General features: G+C 46.6%; 1 protein-coding gene across 1 annotated transcript in view; it reads left to right on the top strand.

The window, feature by feature from the left end:
• The first annotated feature begins 222 nt into the window (after positions 1 to 222).
• The window catches only part of TMC2 (transmembrane channel like 2), a 56,078-nt gene continuing 44,170 nt past the window's right edge, over positions 223 to 12,130 (top strand). The window contains exons 1-3 of the mRNA XM_046678032.1: positions 223 to 256; positions 1,769 to 2,087; positions 4,925 to 5,077. Of these exons, the coding sequence (XP_046533988.1) occupies positions 223 to 256; positions 1,769 to 2,087; positions 4,925 to 5,077 (506 nt within the window). The remainder of the gene's footprint in view (positions 257 to 1,768; positions 2,088 to 4,924; positions 5,078 to 12,130) is intronic.

The raw sequence follows: 12,130 nt of genomic DNA, 5'->3' as shown, positions 1-12,130 counted from the left end.
CTAGCCACGGCCTGATCCCACAGGGAGCTCTGGAGCGTGAATGAACCATACACTTGCTCTGCCTTGAGTCAGGAGGAGTGGACTTTTGTACCAGTTGGTAATTGGCTGTGGGTTGATTCAAGGAGAGGAGAGGGATGTAAACTAGGAAGTTCCCAAGAAGATGGTTCCCATCAACCAAGGGCTCCCTAGAGAAGGGAGAAGCTGTGAGCTGTTAGAGCCAGCATGCACAGCAGCTATGGGATGATGCAGTGGCCAGGTAATGGGGATCTGGGACCGCCAACAGCACATACTGAGTACCCAAGAGGAAGCTGACTCAGAGAGAACAAGCAACCTGCCCAGAGTTACCCAGGTAATAACCAGCAGAACGAGGCTTCAGGCCCAGACATCCAGACTCTGAATCCCCTGCTCGGTCTGCCCAAATTCCTCCACACCAGCCATCAACCGGTTTTGGTTACTGTTTCACAGGGCAGCTTGCTCCTCAGAATTGAAGCTCAAGGGTCAGGGAAGCAGAGAGGAAAGCTCCCTGTGGCCGCTACATCATATGCACAACCTTGGGAGGAGGCCGGATAAGGAATAGGATAGAGGCGAAAATGTGAGAACCTGGGACTCTGTGGCCTGGACGTCGTCACTGACTGGAATGCTGCTGGGAATGGTGGGAGCCCAACTCCACCCTGCTCTGCCCAGAGTTTGGGTTCTCACAATGCTCTTGGGGAGCTCTGCCTGGTCATGGCAAAAAAGCCTGGCCGCCGCAGGGCGGGGGAGCGAGGATATGGACTTGCGACGGTGAGAACAAGTGTTCTAGAGCCAGATCAGGTTCCAGGCAATGCCCACTCAGACACAGGGCCTCAGAGCGCAAAAGTGGCAAGGCAGGCTGGAGACGGGAGGGGAAAAGGCCTTTGTTGGGTACCTCCCATGGGCCAGATCCTGTACTCTTTTTAATTAACCCTCCCAACCATGTAGCCATATAGGGAGTAGGGGCTACTAGAGCCATTTTATAGATGAGGAAACTGAGCTGCAGAAAAGTTAAGTAGTTTATCTGTGGTCAAAGAGGTAAATGTTAGAGATGAGCTGAGACTCAAAGTGATTAAACGACTTTCTCAAAGATACCCAGCTAGTGAGTGGTGGAGAGGTTGGTTATTAACACCAGAATCTCATTATAATTTTTCCTGAATTTAATTTGTAAATGCCTATATGGATAGTTGTGCTTAAACCAGCTGTTGGGCAAACTGTTTGGAAAGTTCATACTGTAGAGTAGATTCTTCTCAACCAGGCCACTTGCCAACGCTATAAAGTCATGGTTTAAAAAAAACATTCAGGCAGTGTTGAGAAACACAACCTGCACTGGTTCAGCTGCTCTCACCCTCCATGTCTTCCCTCATGCCAGGCAGGGGCACATGAGGGGCAGCCCCTGGAGAGTGGAGCCAGCCGGGCCCTTCCTGTCTCAGTGGTCCAGCCTTACCAAAAAGAGGCCCATGCTTGGCCTTGGCCCTGGGGATCAGGAGATGACTCAGTTCTGACCCCAAGAAACTGAACATGTGAAAGGAGGAAAGGCACGTGCCTAGATCTCTACTCCGCAGAGTGTGGGAGTGCCAGCCCATCAGAGGAGGGAGACATTAATTCTCATCCCAGACCAGAGGCTCCAAAAGAGGTGGCCTTTGGAACCAAGAAGCTCCAGGAGGCATCTTGGGCATCGGATTTCTCACAGCTGGGGGCACTTTCCTGGGGTCCAGGCAGTGAGGCCAGAACTGTCCATTTCTTTCTCCTGCAGGTGACAGGTCTGGGAGGAGACCCTCGAGGAAGCAGGCTCCCAAAGCCCAGGGTGCGCCAGGCAAGCGTGGAGCACCTCCTGGCAGGAAGGAGCGGGCTGGTGGAAGCCCAAGGCCGGGGTCCCCACGGAGTAAGCAGGCCGAGCGCAGGAGACCCCGAGAGGAGCTGAGGAAACCTGAGCGAAGCACGGCAGAGAGGACCTCCGAGGGGAGGAGGAAGAGGGATGGGAGGGCTTCCTTCAAGGAGCAGAGGGCACCCCCAAAGAAGGAAAAGGAGATGCCGAGGAAGGAGGAGATGTGGAAGCCGCTGAAGAAACACAGGTGTGCTGTGACTCTGACTCAGGCGCGTTTTCAATCCTTGCTTTCCCTCTCCTGCTGGCCCTTCTCCCTCCCCTGATGAGGGGCAGATGTCCCCTCCCATGCGAATAGGCTGCCCTGCTCTCTCCTCCTCTTCCCTTTGCCCCTGCCTTTGCCACTGCCTGGCTCTCTGCGGGGGAGTTGGGGGCCAAACTGGGAGGAGGATCAAGTCCATCATGGGTGGAGTGGCCGCTAGGCATGCTCGGCTCAGCACCTCGTGTCAGATGGTGCAAGTGGAAGCTCTGAGTGGGGAGGTGACATCGCAACAGGCGAGACAAGATCCCAAGTCTCCTGAATTTCAGCTGGTGATTCACCACAGCTCTTGAAGAGGAGCTGAGAGAAATGAGCAAAATTGGACGCAGGAATCACTGTAGGGCTCAGGCACACCATTTTTCTAATCTGGACCTGGGTCGTCATCTGTGAAATGGGGCATTGATCTAGAAGGCCTTCCAGGGTGCCGCCAGCTCTGAAATTCTAGAATCTGGGGCTTTGATTTCTTTGTCTTATTTCCTTTGTTCCATTAGCACTATCACGCGTGGGGCAGTGGACAGAGCTGGCTTATGGAATCAGCAAGTCAGGATTTTAGTTCCATGTTTTGCCACCAATTTTGATGGGACATCTCCCTCTCTTTGCCTCCCTTTTTTGCTTCACTCTCTTCCCTGAACGTTTAAGAATCCCAGTTGATAAAGGCTGGGGAGGCTTTTGAAACAGTTGGAGGTATTGGGATGATGGCGAAAAGCTGCTGCTACCTCCCACCGGGTTCTAACAAACCTTCTTTGCCCACAATTTTACTTCTCCACCTTTACAGAGAGGGAACTGAGGCCCTCAAAAGGGGCCACTGATTTCTTCTGTCACCTGTGCCAGCCATCTCTGGCTTGATTAGGTCTCTTGTCCACTGTCTGGTTGTCCCTGGACGTAAGCTAAAGGGGTAAAAGATGCACGGTGCCTTTAACAACTTAAAGAGAACTTGACTGCATTGCTAATGGGCCCTGGAGTGTCCTGAACTTTAGAGGGAGGCTGCAGCATCCTAAACGGACCACAGGTGTCTGGATGGAAGGTGCAAAGTGAGGAGTACAGACAAGCACTCATTCATGCCATTTTCAGCTGAATGCCTTGGCAGGACATAGAGAGATGAAAAGACTCAGTCCTGTCCCCCCAGATGCTGACAGTCTAGCGGGGGAATAAGCATGGCGATCAGTCATCATAAGACAGGACAGAAAGCAGAATGTATGTGAAAAGGATCTGATGAAGCACTGTATTGTGGGGCACTGGGGCCTCAGAGTTCCTCCATGGAGAAGGGAAGCATGTCAATAAGGCTTTGAAGCATAGGTGGAATTTGAACAAGCAATGACTGAATGCACCCCCAGACTGAGGGAACAGCCTAGGCAGAGACCCAAAGGCAGATGTCATGGGGTGCACATGAGATGTGGCGAAAAATCTCCCTGCTCCAGGCTTGCCAGCGTTCAAGGGCTGGGGCCCCTCCTCTCCACTCCATTCTCCTATGAATCTCCTTGCTCTTCAGGAGTTCACCAAAGCTAAAACTCACGGAGGCTGCTGCAAACTGCTCTCTAAAATCTGCAGTAACCCAAGCCCACATCCTGTTGTTTCCATTTATGAAGCTGGCTAAGAAGGCAGCCCAGGAAGAACCCTTCTCCAGCCCCTCCCTCACCTCCCACCCCCCATCCCCACTCCCCTGTCAGCCGCTGTCTTGCTCAGCTGAGAGTCACTATTTTGATGAATGAAGGAGGCTGTGAGAAGTGCACACAAGAACTTGAATTTTGTGGCCACTGAGCACAAAGTTTTGTCTGTGAGGTGGTGAGGGTCATCACACGGCAGGGTTTCCAGCCGGAAGTTCTCTAGAGCTGCACTGTCCAGTACCATAGCCGCTAGCCAAATGTTGGGCACTTGAAACGTGGCTGGTGTGGGTGAGGAACTGAATTTCTGATTCAATTTAATTTCAATTCAATGTGAATACTACTGAGTTGACACAAGAGTTAGTGAATTTACTTAACTTGCACAGATAGATGTAGTTTTGAAATTGACTTAACTTTGAAGCCAAAGCATTTCTTCTAAAAAAAAAAAAAAAGACTAATTTTATCAGTGCAGATGCGAATGTCAAAGGAAAATGATATTCTGCTACTTGATTCTTTTATTGGGAAACTTTTAAGTATATCTATAACAATTTGGGTATGTAAATCTACTTTTTCAACTATAAATTGTTTGAAATCCAAATACAGATCAAATGTGTTAGGAAAATTTAGTGTCTGAATTGACATGCACAATGAGTGTAGGACGAACACTGAATTTTGAAGACAGTACAAAAAGAATGTAAAATGTCTCATCAATAATTTTTATGTTGATTACATGTTGAAATTATAATTTTTTTAATATTGGATTAAATGAAATGCATTATTAAAATTAATTCTGCTCATTTGCTTTTACCATTTTAACGTGGCTTGTAGAAAATTTAAAGTTACAATAAGCGGCTTGCATTATATTTCTGTTGGGCAGCAATGCACTAGAGTGTGGTGTATGGGGAGGACTCAGGGAAATTAAATTTGGGGAGGCAGTCCTCCCGGTGCCTTAGGCCACAGGACAGAGTTGTGGCCTTTTCTGACAGGTGGTGGGAGTCGCTGAGGGCTAATGAGCAAGGGCAGGCCTGTGAGAGGTAGTTGGAGCTGTGGGCATCGGGGAGCACAGCCCACCTGTCTTGCCCATGGGCTCTTCTGCATTCCACAGAGTACCTGAGGACAGTCGCTTCCCTTTCACTCTCCTCTACTCCACTCTGGCCCTGCCTCCAGATCGTCCTCCTTGGCCTCCAGCACCTCTGTTGGGGAGTCTTTGTCTGAGGAGGAGCTGGCCCAGATCCTGGAGCAGGTGGAAGACAAGAAGAAGCTCATTGCCACCATGAGGAACAAGCCCTGGCCCATGGCAAAGAAGCTGACCGAGCTCAGGTGAGCAGGTGGTGGCCGGTCAGGGCCTCCTGACGTCCAAAAGGCTCCGCTCCTTCTGATGGGTGTGGGAGTCCCTTCTTCCTCTCCGCCCCAAGACATTCACCCTCCCACTCTGCTTTGGTCCCCCTCTGTCCCCAGCAAAAGCACAGTGCCTGGGGGGCTGCTGTGGGCCAGCACCCAGCAGGGTCCAGCAGGAGAGACGGAGGATCATGGCGCTGCCACCTACGCCCAACCCTTCCACTGCCTGACGGCCCTTCTGTCCCGTGCCCCCATCTCATCTGGTGGCTTCTGTGCCTCCCTTACAACCCAACACAGACATGCCTTTCAACAGGTGCAGACCTCTCTTGTGTTCTTTCAGCAACAGAGTCTCTCCCACTTGGAGCATGGAGAGCAGGAAGACACAGTCTGTCTCAGCTACTCTCCTGTCCCAAATGCCTAACATGTGTCAAGTTTGCAATGATGCTCTGTGAGGGTTGTTCTGGCTTCATACCCACGCCCTTCACTCCTATTTTCCACTCAGCTGCTTCTCTGGTTTCCGTATGAAAGGCTGGCACAACAAGCATTTTACGATTCTTAAGTCTCTGCTGCAGTTTTGAGATTAAGGCAGGAGTCACATTGCTTAACTTCTGGTTTTCTATGAAAAAATTCTCATCCAACCTTACCATTTCCCCCCAAGTCCTCCTGGGTTTTTCTCTTTTTTTCTTGAAGATTGGCAATGGAGCTACCAACTGATGCCAATCTTTTTCTTCTTCTTCTCCCTAAAGCCCCCCAATACATAGTTGCATATTGCATATTCTAGTTGTAGGTCCCTCTGGTTCTGCTACGTGGGATGCCACCTCAGCATGGCCTGATGAGCGATGCCATGTCCGCGCCCAGGATCCGAACTGGTAAAACCCTGGGCCACTGCAGCAGAATGCACGAACTTAACCACTCGGCCACAGGCCGGCCCCCTCCTGGGTTTTTCTGCCACAAGGCTGGGGGTCACTCCCGTTCCCTTTCCCTCTCTATAAAGTCATTTTCTCTGGCTCCTCTCACACCTGAGTTTCCTCATTACTCAAATCAAAGCCTCCCCCTTTATTACGTAGAACAATTTGGCAGCCCATGACATACATGTTCAGCCTCACTGTTTGCACCCAAGAAGCATAGCGGGAACGCTGGCTGCACAAACACAGTGCAGACCTTGACGAGGTTCTGATAATAGAGCTTACTCCACATCCCTGCAAATTATTACATTGTCTCCCATGCAGGGCAGGAAGAAATGCCTCCCTGTGGTCCCTCCAGGCCAACGATGACCAACAACTTTCTGGGATGATGGAAATGTTCTAAATCTGCACTATCTAATGCAATAGCCACTGGGCATACGTAGCTAGTGAGTTCTTGAGAAGTAGTTGGTGTGACTGAGAAACTGAATTTTTCGTTCTAATTTATTTAGATTTAAATCGTCACATGTGGCGGTGGCTACAGTCTAGGCGGTAGATATAGCTTCAGGCAGTGGCTATCTTCCTTCCAAGCTCCTTTTTTCTGAGTCTCTTCTCTCTGCTCCCTCAGGGACAGGCTCTTCCTCCTTCCATCTGTCACTCTAAGAGAACCTCACCCTCACTCAGGTGTCGCCTGAACACATCTTTTATTAACGGTGGAAAAAGAGCAACGTTGATGCTTGTGGAAATGAGATCTCCAGCTGGCGGGAAGTCTCAGGGACCACAAAATCCTTGGCTGCTGTTCCGCTGCCCAGAGGAGAAGTCTGACATCCCCTCCAGCCTGAGGGGCAGAGCTCCTGGTCTTGGTACGAGTGGGAAGTGGCTAAGGCCTGAGAAGCTGAAAAGACTCATGTCTCTCTCACTGGGGCAGGTCTCCCGGGAAAACAGTGGTCTCCTCCCTCCAGACCTCTCTCCTTCCTCTTCGCTCTCTAGGCGCCTCATGCCACACTCAAGTCTAAGGCTCTCCAGCCTCTGGGTCTCCACTCCAGCCAGTGCCTCTGCCTAGAAGATCTCTGCTTTCTGCTAGCCAACTTGGCTAATTCCTACACACCCTGTAAGACTCGAGCCCAGTGTCCGCTCTGCAGGGAAGTCCCCATTGCCCTCCCTGCATTCAGGCTGAGTTATTTACTGCCCCTCTGATCCCTGAGGCACTGTCCCCTCACTTGACTGGATGCTCTTGTTTGCAGAGCTGTGCCATATTCATCTTTTAGTATTCTTTCTTTTTTATATATAGACAACATTTACTGAGCGTTCCGTATGTGCCAGGCACTATTCTGAGTGCTGTATGTGTAATTCATTTAATCCTCATAGCCACCCTGTGATATAGGTACTGTTATTATTGTTCCCATTTTACTCATCAACAAACTGAGGCACAGAGCAATTGAGTAATTTGCCCAAAGTCACAAAGTGAGTTAAGTGGCATCACCTGCATTTGAACTCAGGAATTTCTGGCTCCAGAACTTACACTCTTAATGTGATCACCTCCCTACATTTACTAGAATTCTAAAATGCACCCCTTAGGCTCCCGTATGATTTCCTCTTCTGGCAATAGTCTTCAACTGCATCCCCAGACTACACCCTCTTTCTTCAGAAGTAATGCTTTGGGGACCCCAGTCTCTGGCCCAGTCAGGCAGCTGGCAGACCTGGGCATAGTTGTTGTAGACAAACTAAGAAGGAAGGCAAGGCACAAAGAGCAACAGCAGTGAATGGGGCAAGCCTGTGTTCACACCTCACATCCGAGTGGCTTTGGATGGCCATTCAATCCTTCTCAGGCTGGTTTGCTTCCCTTAACCTCTCTGAGCCTCATATGCCTCATTTGTAGAATAGGAATAATAATATCTACCTCACAGAGTTGTTCTGACAAATTCAAAATATTTATATTAAGTGGCCAGCACATAATATGCAATTAATAAATGGTAGTTATTGTTATTATTCAAGCTTGAACAACTTTTGTGCCAGATACTGTGTTGAGCCCTGAGACATGAGGATGGGGAACAAAGATGCATCAGAGAAGACATTTATTAATGGACAGCATTAATAATGACACAAGGTAGGCTGTGATGTTGGCAAAAGAGCTTCCAGCACCCATGAGTCAGGGATGTTTGCTTTAATCATAGAATTAATTGGGTATATCTCTCAGCTTTGTCAGAAGGCTGATGTCTTAGAAAATTACCAAACTGATTGCTTTCTTCAGAGAGATATGAAGAATTCCACTTCCAGGAAGGTGGAGTAGACATACTTCTCCCTATTCTTCCCCCTAAGTACAAATACAACCCTGGATGTTACATGTAAAGCAAACATAAGAAGGCTCAGAAAGGTGGAGAGAAGAAAGCAGACTACCTAAGGACCTCAGGACCAAAGAAATGACAGGACGTTGAGTTCCAGGGTGTCTTTTTAGCCTTAAAAATCCCAAACTGGATACTGGAGAAGCTGCCCTTCCAGAAACATTGACAGACACAGATAAAAAACGCATCGAGAAAAGTCTGCTCTCTCTTGCCAAAGGACCTGGAAAGAGACATCCTGGCAAAACAGAAAACTCTTAGACGATAACAATGCTATTTCAACCAAACCCCACAAAGAAAAGAACACCTCCACCTCCATCCCTGGCAGCAAAAGCCAAGTGGGAAAGCCTAGATTTCCTCCCATGCCAGGTTACAACATGGTGCCCCCAAATCCCCCACCAGGTGTCAGAGAAGGCCAAGTGGGGAGCAGAGACTTTCATCCCCACAGGGAAGTAATGATCCCTCCCTATCCTCATGGTGTCCGTGGAGGCCACATGGGGAGTCTGGACTTTCACCATCACCTGGCAGTAACAAGGCATCCCTCCCCAGGATGATATGAGCAGAAGTCTGGTGGGGTGCCTGAGCTCCCATCCCTGCTCAGCAGTAACAAGAAGCTCCTACCTGGCCCCAGTGTCGAAGAAGACCAAGTGAAGAACCTAGGTTTCCAGCTGGAAGTAACCAGGCAGTATCCCCCTTCACCTACTGGAGCAGGGTCAGAGGATGGCTGCTAGAGCACAAATTTAACTAAGATCCAGTCTTATAACATAATATCCCAAATGTCCAGGCTTCAGTCGAAAATCACTCTTCATACCAAGAACCAGGAAGATCTCAAACTAAATGATAAAAGACAGTCAACAGATGCTAATACCAAGATGATATAGACATTAGAATTATCTGACAAAGATTTTAAAGAAGCTACCATAAAAATGCTTCAGTGAGCAATTATGAATGTGTGAAACAGAGGAAGAAATAGAAAGTCTCAGAAGAGATATAGAAGATATAAAAAGGAACAACTGGAAATGTTACAAGTAAAAAATACAGTAACTAAAATTTTTAAAAACTCAGTGAATGAGCTCAACAGTAGAATGGAGATAACAGAGTAAAGAATCAGTGAAGTTGAAGATAGAACAAGAGAAATTACCCAATCTGAGCAATGGAGAGAAAATAGTCTGGGCAAAAAAAGTAAACAGAGACTCAGGGACATGTGGGACTATAATAAATAATCTAACATTAGTGTCTTCTCTAAATCCTGTGCCTTGGATATAAAGAGGAAAAAAGGGAGTCCTAGAAGAAGAGATAAAAGAGGATGGGGCTGAAAAAGTCTTCAAAGAAACAAGGACTGAAAATTTCTCAAATTTGGCAAAACGTACAGATTCAAGAAGCTAAACAAACTCCAAACATGATAAACCCAAAGTAATCCATGTCCAGATACACCATAGTCAAACTTCTGAATACTAATAAGCAGTCAGAGAAACAATGCATTACCTATAGGGGAAAAATAATTAGAAGGACAGCAAACTTCTCATCAGAAACCATGGAGGACAGAAGGAAGTGGCACAACAATTTTTTTTTTTTAAGATTGGCACTTGAGCTAACAACTGTTGCCAATCTTCTTTTTTTTTTTCTGCTTTTTCTCCCCAAATCCCCCCAGTACATGGTTCTATATTTTAGTTGTGGGTCCTTCTAGTTGTGGCATGTGGGACACAACCTCAACATAGCCTGACAAGTGGTGCCATGTCTGCGCCCAGGATCTGAACCAGCGAAACCCTGGGCTGCCGAAGTGGAGCATGGGAAGTTAACCACTCAGCATGGGGCCGGCCCCCACAACAATTTTTCAAGTGCTAAATGAAAATAATTGCCAGTCCAGAATTTATATCCAGCAAAAATATCCTTTAAAAATAAAGCAGAAATCAAGACATTCTCAGATGAAGAAAAACTTTAAAAATTTGTTACCAATAGACCTACCCTAAAAGAATGACTGACTAAATAAAGTTTTCTAAACTGAAAGGAAGTGATAAAATAAGGAATCTTAGAACGTTAGGAAGGAAGAATATGGTAAGAGCAAAAGTGCTGGAAAATATGGATTTTCCTTCTCCTCTTGGGTATTTAAAATTATGTTTAACAGTTGAAGAAAAATTATAACACCATCTAATATGGTTCTCAGTGAACGCAGAGGAAATATTTAAGGCAATTATAAACGGAGCGGGTAAAGGCACATAAAGGGAAGTAATGTTTCTACACTTTGATAAAATATCAGCACCAGTTGACTTTGATATATATACCCAAAACAACTGCTAAAAAGGCTTACAAAGAGAAGTTTGCTGTCATTTTATGCAAAAACATCATAGATAAGTCAAAACGGAATCCTAAAAAATGTTCAAGTAACCCAGAGGAAGGCAGGAAAAAGGAAAGCAGAAATGAAAAACAGAGAGAGCAAACAGAAAGCAAGAAATAAAATAGTAGGTTTAAACCTTAGCAGATCAGTAATTACGTTAAATGTAAGTGGTCTAAATACACCAATTAAAAGACAAAGATTGGCAGAATGGATTTTAAAAATGATTTAAGTACATGAAGTCTATAAGAAACTCACTTTAAATATGATTATATATGTAGGTGGAGAGTAAAAAGACAGCCAAAAAATTATACTGTGCAAACATTAGCCAAAATACAGCAGTAGGAGAGGCTGTGTAAATATTAAAGTCAACTTCAGGGTAAAGAAAATTCCCAGGGATGGAGAGGAACATTACATGATAAACAACTCAATCCACCAAGAAGACATAACAATCTTAAATGTGTATGCACCGAAGAGGTCAGTGGTTTGGGTACTACTGTGTATTAGTTATGCAGTGCTGTATAGTAAATTACCCTAAAACTTAGTAGTTTAAAATAATAATAAACATTCATTATCATCTATGGGTCAGAAATTCGGAAGCAGCTTAGCTGGGCTCATAAGGTTGAGTCAAGGCATTGGCCAGGACTGCAGAAGGTCTGACTGGGGCTGGTGAATCCGCTTTCAAGGTGGCTCACTCACATGGATGACAAATTGGCTCTGGTTGTTAGAAGGGGCCTCAGTTTTTCTCTCCATATGGGCCTCTCCATAGGCTGCTTGAGTGTCTTCATGACACGGCAGCTAGCTTTCCCCAGAGGAGGAATTCAAGGAGAAAGTCACAATACCCTTTATGTCCTAGTCTCAGAAGTCATAAACTGTTGCTTCTACCACCTTCTATTCATTGACAGCAAGTTACTAAGTCTAGCCCACATTCAAGGAGAGGAGAATTAAGTTCTACATTTTAAAATGAGGAATGTCAAATAATTTGCTGGCATATTTTAAAACCACCACATGTGGGAAGCCAGGCATTCTTGGCTAGCCTCAACTGTCCTCAGATTGATACGGTGAGGTCTTTAGAGCAGATGCCTCTGCCTGGCTGATCTGAATTTCCACTTAGAATGGGCTCAGCATCTGTTTGATCCCTGTCTCCACAGCTAAAAATGCAAATTGCTTGGGGACAAAGAGAGACACCAAACCAGCATGACCTAGACCACCTTTGACCTCTGGCCACCTCCAACCTCTAGCCACCTCCTTTTGGCCACCTGTGTTCCCTACTTACATTCAGATGTATTCAATATTTCAGCCTGGCTTATACACTCTCCCAACATTCTGCATGGGACAGCAAACCTCTGTCATCAAACACAGGCTGTCCTGTGTCTATTTTTACCTCTGCGTCTCAAAATTAAGTATAATTTTGAATCTGATCTCCTTCACTAGGGGAGGAGTTTGGGAGGTACATCATCTG

Source organism: Equus quagga, chromosome 12, assembly GCF_021613505.1.
Source record: "Equus quagga isolate Etosha38 chromosome 12, UCLA_HA_Equagga_1.0, whole genome shotgun sequence".
NCBI classification, from domain to species: Eukaryota; Metazoa; Chordata; class Mammalia; order Perissodactyla; family Equidae; genus Equus; species Equus quagga.
Note: the sequence above shows the minus strand (reverse complement) of the source record. Positions and strands in the feature narration are given on the sequence as shown.